This window comes from Gymnoscopelus braueri (assembly GCF_963280865.1).
Source record: "Gymnoscopelus braueri genome assembly, chromosome: 17".
Lineage (NCBI taxonomy): Eukaryota > Metazoa > Chordata > Actinopteri > Myctophiformes > Myctophidae > Gymnoscopelus > Gymnoscopelus braueri.
In genome coordinates, this window is record NC_137617.1 from 48,915,242 (window position 1) to 48,928,844 (window position 13,603).

The 13,603-nt window shown below is 43.0% G+C and overlaps 2 protein-coding genes across 2 annotated transcripts in view; both read right to left on the minus strand.

Moving 5' to 3' along the window:
• Positions 1–13,603, minus strand: part of LOC308105257 (mamu class II histocompatibility antigen, DR alpha chain-like) — a 305,525-nt gene that overhangs the window by 263,761 nt on the left and 28,161 nt on the right. The window lies entirely within an intron of this gene.
• The window catches only part of mfsd13a (major facilitator superfamily domain containing 13A), a 32,001-nt gene that overhangs the window by 10,968 nt on the left and 7,430 nt on the right, over positions 1–13,603 (minus strand). Inside the window, exons 2-6 of the mRNA XM_080456375.1 lie at positions 10,999–11,281; positions 8,356–8,438; positions 7,083–7,346; positions 6,087–6,278; positions 2,158–2,278 (exon numbers count right to left, since the gene is read on the minus strand). Of these exons, the coding sequence (XP_080312501.1) occupies positions 2,158–2,278; positions 6,087–6,278; positions 7,083–7,346; positions 8,356–8,438; positions 10,999–11,187 (849 nt within the window). The 5' untranslated portion in view covers positions 11,188–11,281. The remainder of the gene's footprint in view (positions 1–2,157; positions 2,279–6,086; positions 6,279–7,082; positions 7,347–8,355; positions 8,439–10,998; positions 11,282–13,603) is intronic.

Genomic DNA, 13,603 nt, shown 5'->3' on the forward strand with positions numbered 1-13,603 from the left:
GTTTTTGTCGCATTCCTTCCTTTATTATTTGATTATAATAAATTTAGCCCCATTGATTCCGGTAGGAGACACAAATGCATTTGTGTCTCCTACCGGAATCAATGGGGACAAATTTATTATAATCAAATTATTGGCTTAGGAATGCCACAAAAACAAAAATAAATCCATGAATTCAAGGCTTCATGGGGTGTGCAATTGATAGAAAATAAGTCATTTTTTGGGTGAACTCCTCCTTTAAAGACTTAAAATGCCACTTTTGTAAACCACTCGAACCCCCCAGCATCCCTTATTCTGGGGGGAATGTTCACCAAAAAAAACATTGTAGTGGAGTAAAAGTACAATATTTGGATCCGAGATTTAGTGGAGTAGAAGTAAAAGTATTGGAAATTGGAAATACTCAAGTAAAGTACAAATACCTCAAAATTGTACTAAACACATGGGTGCCAGAGGTTTATTCAAATATTATACGTTGAGTGCCGGCTATTCTTCCATCCACTTACGTTGATACGTTTTGTGGTGTAGAAGCCCCGACGCGGAAGTGCATGTAAACAAAGCGTGCGTGCGAGACGGCGGAGGGTCCCGACTAACGCCTGGAACGATAATATTTCTAACGCGATCCTCCATTGCAGAGTGATCGCCGATCGAAAACGGCTCACTTCCACCACGTTAAAAAGAAATGGAGATATTAAGCTTTTAGTCAAGGAGATAACATTGGAAAGGCCGACCGGAAGGATTTTTGACATGGATCCAAATCCGGCCTCTCCTTCTCAGAAACTCCTTGGATGATCCCAAAGTTTCGTTAGAGCGCCCCACGTGGGCCCAACGTATAGAAATAAAATTGGGTCACAAACGGTCCGGACCGTTTTCGGCACTCCTCGTTTGGATGTGTTAAGTACAGTACTTTACAATTGCTTTCAACGACCTGTGCTTAACTCGATGTAGCGTTTATAGACCATGGACTGTTTTCCATATATATACATGTTTTTGGAGATTTTACGTTGTGTATTTGTTTTGTTGTCTGTTGTTGTTTTCTTTTGTGAGTGTTGTCTGTTTGTTTTTGTTTTGTTTTGATGTTGTTTATATCTTACTCAATTTATCACTTTTCTTATTGATATTAGTCTATCCTGTTAATTATTTTTATCACTGTTTGGAGATACTCTGTCTATTTGCTTATTTGCTCCAGTAAATGTCTGTACTGCATATGAGTATGTAAAAAAAAAAACGAATAAACAAAACGTAAAAAAAAGTACAGTACTTTAAGTAAATGTACTTAGTTACTTTCCACTACTGATAAAGCCAGAGAGGCCAGACTGAGATGGTTTGGACATGTACAGAGGAGGGATAGTGAGTATATCGGTAGAAGGATGACGGGGTTGGAACCATAGACATATAAAAGGTAGACGCCTCCTCTGGCTCTGAAGCGTCTGTATAGCGCGCGCGCTTCCGCTTCCCAAGCTTCCTTGGGGGGCAGCTGGAAATTGCCGCGTGCGTCACAGAAGGGGCGTTCAGTAGGCCAATGAGAGGCAGGTGGGGGCGGGACAACTAGATTCTGACAAGTCCTGGAAAAGACGCGCTGTGATTGGCCAGTGCCCGTTCCCCCCATTTCCGGGGGGGGGGACGGGCACTGGCCAATCACAGCGTGTATGGCGGCCACCATACCAAACAGGTCGCTCCAACGAACTGCAGAGACCAATGAGGTATCTAGGTTTCTATATCTATGGTTGGAACTGCCAGGCAGGAGGCCTAGCCCTAGAGCATGGATCTTCAACAGGGGTCCGGGACCCCTAGGGGGTCCTCAGAGTTACTTAACTTTTAACTTTAACTTTAACTTTTTTTTTTTTTTTTTCCACGTGGGGCGCTCTAACGAAACTTTGGGATCATCCAAGGAGTCTCTAAGAAGGAGAGGCCGGATGTGGATCCATGTCAAAAATGCTTCCGTTCGTCCGCTCCAATGTTAACTCCTTGACTAAAAGCTTACTATCTCCATTTCTTATTAACGTGGTGGAAGTGAACCGCTTTCGATCGGCGATCACTCTGCAATGGAGGATCGCGTTAGAAATATAATTCTTCCAGGCGTTAGGTGTCTAAGGTGTCTAAACTAAGAGTATATCTAGATCATGTGGTGGACACATATATATATATACGGTATGTATTTACCTGCACCAGGTTCATGGAGACAAACCACATGAAGTTCCTGTGTTTGGACAGCTGTCTGAGGTACTCTCCTATGGTGACGGGTCTGTCGCTCTGGGTGAGGGGAGCATGGCCCACCGCCAGCCTGGGACAACAAGGACAAAAACCACAGGGTTAGGGTTAAGGTGAGGGGAGCATGGCCCACCGCTAGCCTGGGACAACAAGGACAAAAACCACAGGGTTAGGGTTACGGTGAGGGGAGCATGGCCCACCGCCAGCCTGGGACAACAAGGACAAAAACCACAGGGTTAGGGTTAAGGTGAGGGGAGCATGGCCCACCGCTAGCCTGGGACAACAAGGACAAAAACCACAGGGTTAGGGTGAAGGTGAGGGGAGCATGGCCCACCGCCAGCCTGGGACAAATGACATCATCAACATGGACAAATTACATCATCAACATGCGACGGGTGTTGTCCCCCTTAACACATTCCATGCCAGAGTTTAATCTCATAATGTACTCACCAGTGCCAGCGTTTTATTGTAGTTTTTTTGTTTTTTTCATGTCGCCACAGACCTCGCTAAATAAGTTAAAAGTGCGCGTTCATTTGGTTCTAAACACACAGCGGATCTGTGAGAAACGGCCAGCGAAAATAGTTTCCAAATGCGAGCCGCCATCTTGAAGATACAGTGGATCAACGCTAAACAGTGATCAGCGAGGAGAAAAACAACAACCGAGAAAATCGAGTTTTAAACAGGATCCCAGACAGGAAGCGGATACGATCGAAAAAAACGGAACCCGAATAATTCTGTTTCCGACCGGAAACCGGAAACGGAAATGGATCAAAAAAATTCGGAAAGTGCACCTGGGGCAATTTCAATGGGAATCGGCGGTTCGCGTAGATCTACGCGACTGGCACGCTGCGGCTTTAAATAGGTTCGCGTAGATCTACGCGACTGGCATTCAATGTGTTAAACAAGACCAGGAGACCTGGTTCTGCCAGACCCAGAATGAAGTCCTAGTATGTAACACACCTACAAACCACTTTATAACTGAAGTTCATGATGTCATGAATAGTTCGTGACGAAAGTTGACGTCACAAACCTTTTTTTGGCTGGGGCCGGAGGACATTGGCCCCTGCCCATGTATGGACGAAACAGATACAAAGCCTCATGTAAGCCCCGACCCCTTGGGTCTGGCAAAAAGGGATAGTTCACCCCCAAAATGACATTTTTTCTATCGATCAGTCACTCCATGGAGACTTGAATTAATGGATATTGTGTTGTTTTTGTTTCATTCCTAAGACAATAATTTGACGACCGGCAGCGGTTCCGGTAGGAGACACAAAGAGTCTCCTTTGTGTCTCCTACCGGTCCGCTGGTCAACATTTTTGGCTTAGGAATGCGACAAAAAAGGATGAACTATCCCTTTAAGTAAAATATGAACTATTTCTAAAATAAAGAACATATTATATATGTTATATATACATATATACATTACATATTATATATATAATAGCCATTGCTCCTGCTTTGACGAGTAGCAAATGCTGTGATCTTAGTTTTATATTCGTTTAGAAGTTTTATGATGTATTGTTGTCTTGTTATTAGCCTTTTAATAGTCTGTATTTGGTGCTATTTAGACTCTCTCTGAGCCTCCCTTGGTAGTAGGTTTTTGGTATTACGGATGTCATGTTTGTCTTTGTTATGTCCTGTATTGTTGTTACTGGCAGAGCTGTGTAACATTTATTTGCCTCTTCTCTTGGCCAGTGCACACTCGTAAAAGAGACAATGGTCTCAATGTGATTTTACTGGTTAAATAAAGGTTAAATAAAAATAAATATTTAAGTTGTTTATCATTTTAGTTATAGAGGGCAATTATAACATATTAAGGCAAATAATAAGGCTTATTAGCAAGGGATCCGTTTAAGTAAATTAATGGCCTACTTCTTTGTACACACAGTGTCGCGCAAAAGGTATGTTGCACGTAGTGCAGATGTTCAGCTGCTGTTCTTTCACCTCCAGTTTATTTCACTTTTCCAGATGACTGTTGAGATGGGTGTATTAAACATAAGACTACCAGCGTGTTCTAACAGGCTGTTGTCAGTGTTGAATGGAGGATGGTATGTGGTGTGGATCAAGTCAGTATGTCAATGTGTCTGAATGCCTCCATTCAGGTCTCCATTGTTTGCATTCCTTCAGTTGTGGAGAGGAAATGTACTGTAAATGTCCATAATCAATCAATCAAAAAAGTATTTGTTTAACTTAGTAATAGATCGGTATTCCTTCACTGTACTAAGATGAATAGCACTTTTGCCAGGGAAACTTTAATCACTGTATTTAACCCATTCAGTGCATACTGTGTTATTTTAGCTTTTTAACATTATTTTATACTTTGGACTATTCAAAAATAACAGATCTACAAGCTACGAGCTTGTAGACTTTTTTTTTTTAAATCGTGAAAATGTGTGCAAATCTTTGAATATACATATTTCTTCTCAAAGCTTTGCTTCTGGGGATTCTACAAATGTCAGTTTTTCTTTCTTTTTTTAACTGTTGCTATAATATCAGTGGTTCTCAAACTTTTTCATGTCAAGGACCCCCAAAATTATATGTATTTTGTCCACGGACCCCCATCTCAAAATATTCTGTTCCAGGGACCCCCAGAAGCAAAGATTTTAGTTAAAAATGTATGTGTATATATATATATATATATATATATATATATATATATATATATATATATATATATATATATATATATATATTCAAAGATTTGCACACATTTAAAAAAAACGCAAGGTGTTGTGAGCTTGTAGATCGGCTAATTTCGGTGCATGACATGATGATCCCAAAGCTGTCCTCTACGGAATCAGAAAGACTGAAATCAGTCATTTGCTGACTGAGCACTTCAATCCATGTGTACCGTCAAGAAGAGAATGTGGAATGTGTGAATGTAAAACACTACTTGTTGCAGCCTGAGGCATTCCTACTTTAAGTCTAAATTAAATTAGCTCTCTTGAGCTCCACTGAATAATAGATAACCTCAAAAAAACACACAGCACTATCTTCCACAGCAGCACTTGCCCGTTAGCCCGTAGTACTTAAGCCGATTCTACATGTCTCCTAAATCCCAACAGTTTTCTGAAAAACGTATGTTTCTATATCAGTGGTGCTCATATATTTTCATGTCAAAGACCCCCAAAATGTTATGTACAGTATTTGGCCACGGACCCCCATCTCAAAATATTTTGTTCCTGGGGGTCCCAGAAGCAAAGATTTGAGTTAAAAATGTTTGCTTAAAAAAAAAGATATATTCAAAGATTTGCACACATTTCACGATTTTTCAAAAATAGCAGATCTACAAGCTCATAGCACTCGGTGCCGCTTCTAAACATATGCGAGTTTGACCGCTTCAAATGCTCTAATCAAAAAAAAAAAAAAAGGATTAGAGCGAAAAAAGTTGATCTTGAGTGAGAATGTGCTGATCTGCAATGCAACGCATTGAGAGCTTGTAGATCAACAAATGTTCACTCTAGATCAGCTATTTTCGCTCTAATCTTTTTGTGAAAAAAGTGAGAAAATGTGCTGATCTACTGGTACTAGCTTGTAGATCAGCTAATTTTCACACAAAAAAAATCTACATCTACATGCTGGGACAACAATCTAAATTAGCTGATCTACAAGCTCTCAATGCATGAGAGCTTGAAGATCAGCACATTTTCACTATTTGTTTTTTAAATATAAATTTAAATTTGAGCGAAAATTTTAAATTTGAGTGAAAAATTGCTGATCTACAAGCTCTCAATGCATTGAGAGCTTGTAGATCAGCTAATTTTCACTCTAGATCAACTATTTTATAGCATGTAGATCGTCTACCGATGCATGGCCTCTACAGTGATCCAAATGACTCAAACCGGTCGTGACGACTGAGAACTTGAACCCATGAAACTTACTCTTTGAGGAGCTGCGCCTCGTCGTGCCTCAGCCGCGCCTCCTTCTCGAACCTCCGCTGCAGGAGGCGCGACACCACCACGAAGCCCAGCGCCGAGACGGCGGCCAGCGCCACGCAGAACAGCCGGAAGGAGAAGAAGTCCTCCTTGTCCCAGAAGGAGTAGGACAGGAAGACGGACAGCGAGCCCACAGCGCTGACATGAAAAAACAGAGTTATTATAGTTAAAACAAGCCATTCAGACCCGAGGCCTGATTCTACAGAATGCCTTCTAAATCTATAGTTCTCAAAACTTTTTTTTGCGTGTCAAGGAACCCCAAAATGATATTTATTTGGCCGCAGACCCCCATCTGAAAATGTTTTGTGCCAGGGACCCCCAGAAGATATTCTGGGGGGATATTCAAAATTTTTCAAACACTTTCAAGATTTTTCAAAAATGTCCATAAATGATGAAAAGGATGTACAAGTCATCATGAAGTCACGCGCTGTGAGCTTGTATATCTGCTATTTTTGAGAACCACTGTTCTGATGCTTTCCCGGTTTCAATGGGTTAAAAACTTTTTTTATTGATTTAAATAAAAACTAGGCTTTTCAAAACCAAAACGATAATGTCCTTAGTTTTTGTCTTTGTCAATATTTCATACATTTACATAAGTTTATGATTATGGGTGCATATGAAATCTATCTTCCCATATTTTTCCAAGAAATGCCGGCAAAAACCTTCGAAAATAGCTAAAATAGCCAATCTACAAGTTTTCAAACGGGTCTACAAACGGGTTTGTGACCTTGTAGATCGGCTACTTTCACTATGTTTCTGTTTTTTGTTTTAATCCCGCCACCTGACTAGCCCACATTACAAAAAACATAATAAAAAACTAGAACCAACATATTATTATTTTTTACAAAAAAAAAAAAATCAAACTTATCTGGCATTGACGAGACAAAAAGTCAAAACGGAATAAAAACAAAAACTAATGAAAATTTAAAGTCTAATAATAACCTGAACAGCGAGCAGTGGAAGTTGAGGCGCGTGCGGTCGCTGTGCGTCACGGCCAGGTCGGCCAGCAGGGCGGCGTGGTTGAGGTCCACCACGGTGAGGAAGCCATCGTACAGGCAGAGGCAGACCAGGAACTGCAGGCCGGGCCGCGCCCACGCCACCCAGAACCCCAGGAAGGACAGGGCGAAGAACGGCCCGTTCCGGGACAGAGCCCTGAGGCGCTTCAACACCACCTCCGGAGAGGTGATATGGGAGGAGCCTCCCACCCTGGGGAGGGAGGGGTTACAGGTTGTCTTTTCAGCACTTTATCCCATTAACTCTCTGCCTGCCAAAAACGTTTATAAAACGTTTTTTCTTTTTTTTTTTAATCAAAAACAAAATACAAAAAAATCTAAAATGATTATTTATTTTTTGGGTTTTTCTGTTTTTCCGTTCTTCACAAAGAACCAGGAGATAACATTTTCCAAAAAGTTGCTGCTCCATTCACTTCAATGTTAAAAAATAAACGGAGGAATAAATAACATTTTTCCTATGTTTTACCATGTAAACTGCTGGCAGAGGCTGCAAACTGTTTCAGAAAACCCCTGGCAGTTTAAGAGTTAAGACCTGAGAGAGATTCTGTTTAGTAGTTTTCGTGCCAAGCTTATAAATGGGTACTCTCTCCCGATTGGCTGAAAATGTGCAACCCACCTGAAAATGTATTTTATGTTTATTAAAGAGCTGGAGAGACAGAGAGACTCCTGTGACTGAACAAACACTCTATAGTACTATCACAATATAGAGCTTTAACCTTTTAACAAAAAGCTTTTGTTTCCACCAAAACATATCACTTACCCTACCTTAAAGTTATAAACTTAAATTTATTTTATTTCAATCTTTTAATAGGTTTTCTTCTTTATAACATCATAGTTTATAGAAATGAGCACAGCACATTCTCAAAGTGTGTGATCTAGCCTGCCATGTGTTTTAAGCTACTGTTTTGAACCTGGATTGGAAAAAACATCTACAAAATCAATTCCATATCCCTATAAGTTTCAAATATTAATCTTCCATAGCTTTGTTACATATGTATATGCATAAACACACCGGCTACAACACAATACTGTAACTAGAAGTGTTTTCAGCTTCCCTCATCTGTCTGATCCATTTTGTCATGATCATCATCACTATAACCAAATGGAGCATGACAATGGATGACACATGACTGTCACATGAGCCCAGTGCATTCTGGGAGGGAGGGAGGGAGGGAGATGGATGGATGGATGGATGAACTTACTGTGGAGGAGAGCTGAGGAAGGCGCGGTCACTCAGCCAGCCGAAGAGCGGGTCATTCAGGCTGTTCCATATCAGGAACACAGTCTGTGGACAGATAGGTAGAATGTTACAGACAGACATAGTGTTAGACAGACAGACAGACAGACAGACAGACAGACAGTGAAGCATTGTATCAGACAGATGGAACAAACTGCTGGTCAAGGCTGATGAAGGATGGATGTTCTGACCACAGCCTGGTGTTTATTCTAACGCTCACATTACAGCAGGACTCCACCAGCCAACACTGAGCTCCATCAGCATTGGCTGGTGACGACCAAGGTTAGCTAATAAGTGTCCAATGTGCAAGGCCAAACTTCTCCCACATCTAGTAATCTAATCTGAGTTCCCAAAAGTTTTCGCCAGCTCTGGCGAGGAACTTCTGGGCCAGAGCCCTGGTATTTGTGGGCGGGATGTAGCTTACGCTCAGAATCTGAGCGGACACGCCTCTTACCGGTCTGAGAGCTGTGCAACTCGTCTAAAAAGTCAGACGAGAGGCAAACAGCAGTACACAACAATGGCGGCCGCAATTTCTCAAGGGGAAATTGCTTCCCGTCGATCCTATTTAGATGCAACACCCACTGCATGTGGATCCCGCCCCCTTTTTTTCATTGGCTGTTGATTTGAATCACAACGCAGTGGCCGCGCCCCTGCTGTCCAAGCTCCGACGCAATGCCTCCCAGACTACTAGTAATTTAACTCACCGTTTCCCAAACAGTGGGTCGGGACCCATGTTTGGGTGGTGGACACATTTTTATGGGTCGCGAGTTAATGTCCCTTTTTTTCATTTCTTACATTTAAAAAAACAATCTATATATATTATTTCAAAAGATTTGAAAAAAGTAAAAAAAAAAAAAAATCACAACTATTCATCAATTAAAAACAATACGTTTTTTTTTTGTATTTCATAAATAAATAAATAAAAATCGAATAATTTCCATGAATTAATAAATAAAACGTTTAAGGAGTAGTGAAAATAGCAGATCTACAAGTTCACAACGCAGCACAAAGTGACGCGTTGTGAGCTTGTAGATCTGCAAAGGTATAATTTATCTTTTGGCTGCCTGGCGTGCTCCCAAAAGGAGATCCAACCTACCTCTCCCACCCAGAAGGAGGAGATCCAACCTACCTCTCCCACCCAGAAGGAGATCCAACCTACCTCTCCCACCCAGAAGGAGGAGATCCAACCTACCTCTCCCACCCAAAAGGAGATCCAACCTACCTCTCCCATCCAGAAGGAGAAGGAGATCCAACCTACCTCTCCCACCCAGAGGGAGGAGAAACAACCTACCTCTCCCACCCAGAAGAAGGAGAAACAACCTACCTCTCCCACCCAGAAGGAGGAGAAACAACCTACCTCTCCCACCCAGAAGGAGAAGGAGAAACAACCTACCTCTCCCATCCAGAAGGAGGAGAAACAACCTACCTCTCCCACCCAGAAGGAGAAGGAGAAACAACCTACCTCTCCCACCCAGAGGGAGGAGAAACAACCTACCTCTCCCATCCAGAAGGAGGAGAAACAACCTACCTCTCCCACCCAGAGGGAGAAGGAGAAACAACCTACCTCTCCCATCCAGAAGGAGGAGAAACAACCTACCTCTCCCACCCAGAGGGAGAAGGAGAAACAACCTACCTCTCCCATCCAGAAGGAGGAGAAACAACCTACCTCTCCCACCCAGAGGGAGGAGAAACAACCTACCTCTCCCACCCAGAAGGAGGAGATCCAACCTACCTCTCCCACCCAGAAGGAGATCCAACCTACCTCTCCCACCCAGAAGGAGGAGATCCAACCTACCTCTCCCACCCAAAAGGAGATCCAACCTACCTCTCCCATCCAGAAGGAGAAGGAGATCCAACCTACCTCTCCCACCCAGAGGGAGGAGAAACAACCTACCTCTCCCACCCAGAAGGAGAAGGAGAAACAACCTACCTCTCCCACCCAGAAGGAGGAGAAACAACCTACCTCTCCCACCCAGAAGGAGAAGGAGAAACAACCTACCTCTCCCATCCAGAAGAAGGAGAAACAACCTACCTCTCCCACCCAGAAGGAGGAGAAACAACCTACCTCTCCCACCCAGAAGGAGAAGGAGAAACAACCTACCTCTCCCATCCAGAAGGAGGAGAAACAACCTACCTCTCCCACCCAGAAGGAGGAGAAACAACCTACCTCTCCCACCCAGAAGGAGAAGGAGAAACAACCTACCTCTCCCACCCAGAAGGAGAAGGAGAAACAACCTACCTCTCCCATCCAGAAGGAGGAGAAACAACCTACCTCTCCCATCCAGAAGGAGGAGAAACAACCTACCTCTCCCACCCAGAAGGAGGAGAAACAACCTACCTCTCCCACCCAGAAGGAGAAGGAGAAACAACCTACCTCTCCCACCCAGAAGGAGAAGGAGAAACAACCTACCTCTCCCATCCAGAAGGAGGAGAAACAACCTACCTCTCCCATCCAGAAGGAGGAGAAACAACCTACCTCTCCCACCCAGAAGAAGGAGAAACAACCTACCTCTCCCATCCAGAAGAAGGAGAACCAACCTACCTCTCCCATCCAGAAGAAGGAGAAACAACCTACCTCTCCCACCCAGAAGAAGGAGATCCAACCTACCTCTCCCACCCAGAAGGAGACCTTGTCGATCTTGTAGACGGAGACGAAGGTCTCCACGTAGAACAGCAGGAAGACGTTGTGCAGCAGAGAGAGGAACAGAGACAGAGAGCCGTACAGCAGAGCCGTGGACAGGAAGACGCCATCGTGCCAGGAGGAGGAGGAGGAGAACGCCCAGAACCTCCTGCCCATGTCTCCCTCCTCCTCACTGCTGCTGCTCCTCCTCCTTCTCCTTCTCCTGCTCTCTCATCCCCCGGGGTCAACAACACCTCCTCCGTAACATCGTCTGGAAAAAACAACAACAAAAAACTATATTACTTTAACAAGGCCTGAAGAACTACAAGCTGACATCATTTGTAGTTTTTTTTCAGTTAACCCATTCAAACCGGGAACGCATCTGTGTAAGCACTTTAAACGTTATTTTATACTTTGGCTATTAAAAAATAGCAGATCTACAAGCTCATAGCGCGGCACCTAGTGCCGCGCTATGAGCTTGTAGATCTGCTATTTTTGAAAAATCAAGAAAGTTTGTGCAAATCTTTGAATATATATATTCTTTTAAAGCGAACATTTTTAACTCAAATCTTTGCTTCTGGGGGGTCCCTGGAACAAAATATTTTGAGATGGGGGTCCGCGGCCAAATTATGTATTTGGCCGCGGGTTTTTTATTTATTTTGGGGGTCCTTGACATGAAAAAGTTTGAGCACCACTGATATAGAAACATACGTTTTTTTCCAAAAAAAGGATTTAGAAGAAATTGTGTAGAATCGGCCTCAGGTCTTAATGGGTTAAGAATGCGACAAAAACTGAAAAATATCCACAAATTCAAGTCTCCATGGGGTGTGGGGTGACATCGATAAGTCATTTTGGGGGTGAACTATCCCTTTAAAAGAGTCCCATGCTGCTGCAGTGTGTTTGAGCAAACACACAATGCATAACTAACTAACTAACTAGTCCCGTGCTCTGTGTCAGGCAGACCCTGCACAACGTGTACCCTCCATGGAGAGGTAGACACAGAAGTGAATTATCACACGTTGAGCTAAAACAAACACACAAAAGGTTGGAGAGTTGAAGGCCTGTCAGTGAACACAGGTGTTCCCCACACACACACACACACACACACACACACACACACACACACACACACACACACACACACACACACACACACACACACACACACACACACACACACACACACACACACACACACACACACACACACACACACACACACACACGTGTTTGTCTGAGAACAGGCCCCGCTGGGCAAACAAACAGGTAACTGTTACTCTGCTGGCATGAACCCCTCTAGGCTGATTCTGTTGTTTGTTTTCAAGTAAGAAATAAAAACTACAGCAGATTAAAAACATTGCAGGCTAGTAAGATTTAAAAAAAACAATTCATAACCATAACGAAGCAAGAAATAAAGAAATGCTTTAAAAAAAATAAGTGGGTTGAGAGCAGCTTTATAAAGGTGAGTTTTTAGAAGGTGATTTAACACCTTATCTCCTCGAGTACAGGAAGGAGGGCATTCCTAAAGTGTCTGAGCTCTGTTTGCTAAAGCATGGTCATTGATTGGTCACCTTTTGTTTTCAAGAGGCACCGTGGGACGATGACCAATACTGTAGTGAATAGTACAGTCAATGCACGTTGACAGTTGACACACCTAAATCTGAACACACACACATTATTAATTTGATTTAGCTGCAGGTCTGAATGAATAAGGTCAGCCTCATGCAGCCTGACATGTTTTACCCTGCTGTAGTTTATAACCTCAACTGGAAAACAACTAAATCAGCCTACAGTATATACAGGGTTACATCCACCTTTAACCCTTTAAGACCTGAGGCGATTCTTTAAAAAAAATATAAATCCTAACAGTTTTTGGAAAAAAAATTAAACTTTTTTTTTTTCACGATTTTTCAAAAATAGCAGATCTACAAGTTCATAGCGCGGCACTCGGTGCCGCGCTATGAGCTTGTAGATCTGCTATTTTTTTTTTTTAGATCTGCTATTTTTTTGAAGCACTAGAACGTTGTAGAGAAACATGGCAGCGTGTGAATCAGCCTATAGCTGAACAACACAAGCACCTATGTTGAGCTTCACTTTATCTCTCTCTACCTCGCTCTCTCTCTCGCTCTCCCACTCTACACCTCTCTCTACCCAGACTCAGGCCGTTTCCATGGTGATGATGGAAGGTATTCATTAGATCTGTAAGGAGGTGCTCTCTCTCTCTCTCTCTCTTTCATTCTCCTCTGGCCTACATCCAGCGCAGCCACGGAGCCCAGGCATGCAATGATTGCTAGGTGTGTGTGTGTGTGTGTGTGTGTGTGCGTGTGTGCGTGTGTGTGTTTCGACCAACCTTCACCACCTTGCGTTTACGGCTAGTCTGGTCTGGTGTCTGTGTGTGTAATTCTAACATTATCTTGTGTGCGAGCGTGTGTGTGTGTGTGTGTGTGTGTGTGTGTGTGTGTGTGTGTGTGTGTGTGTGCTTCTATGACTATAGTTGTGCGGGCCAAATTTGCCCCCACAAGTATTAGTAAAATTTGAGTAATAAGACATGGTGAGGACAGTTTTGCTGGAGCTATAAGGCCTTTGCAGACAC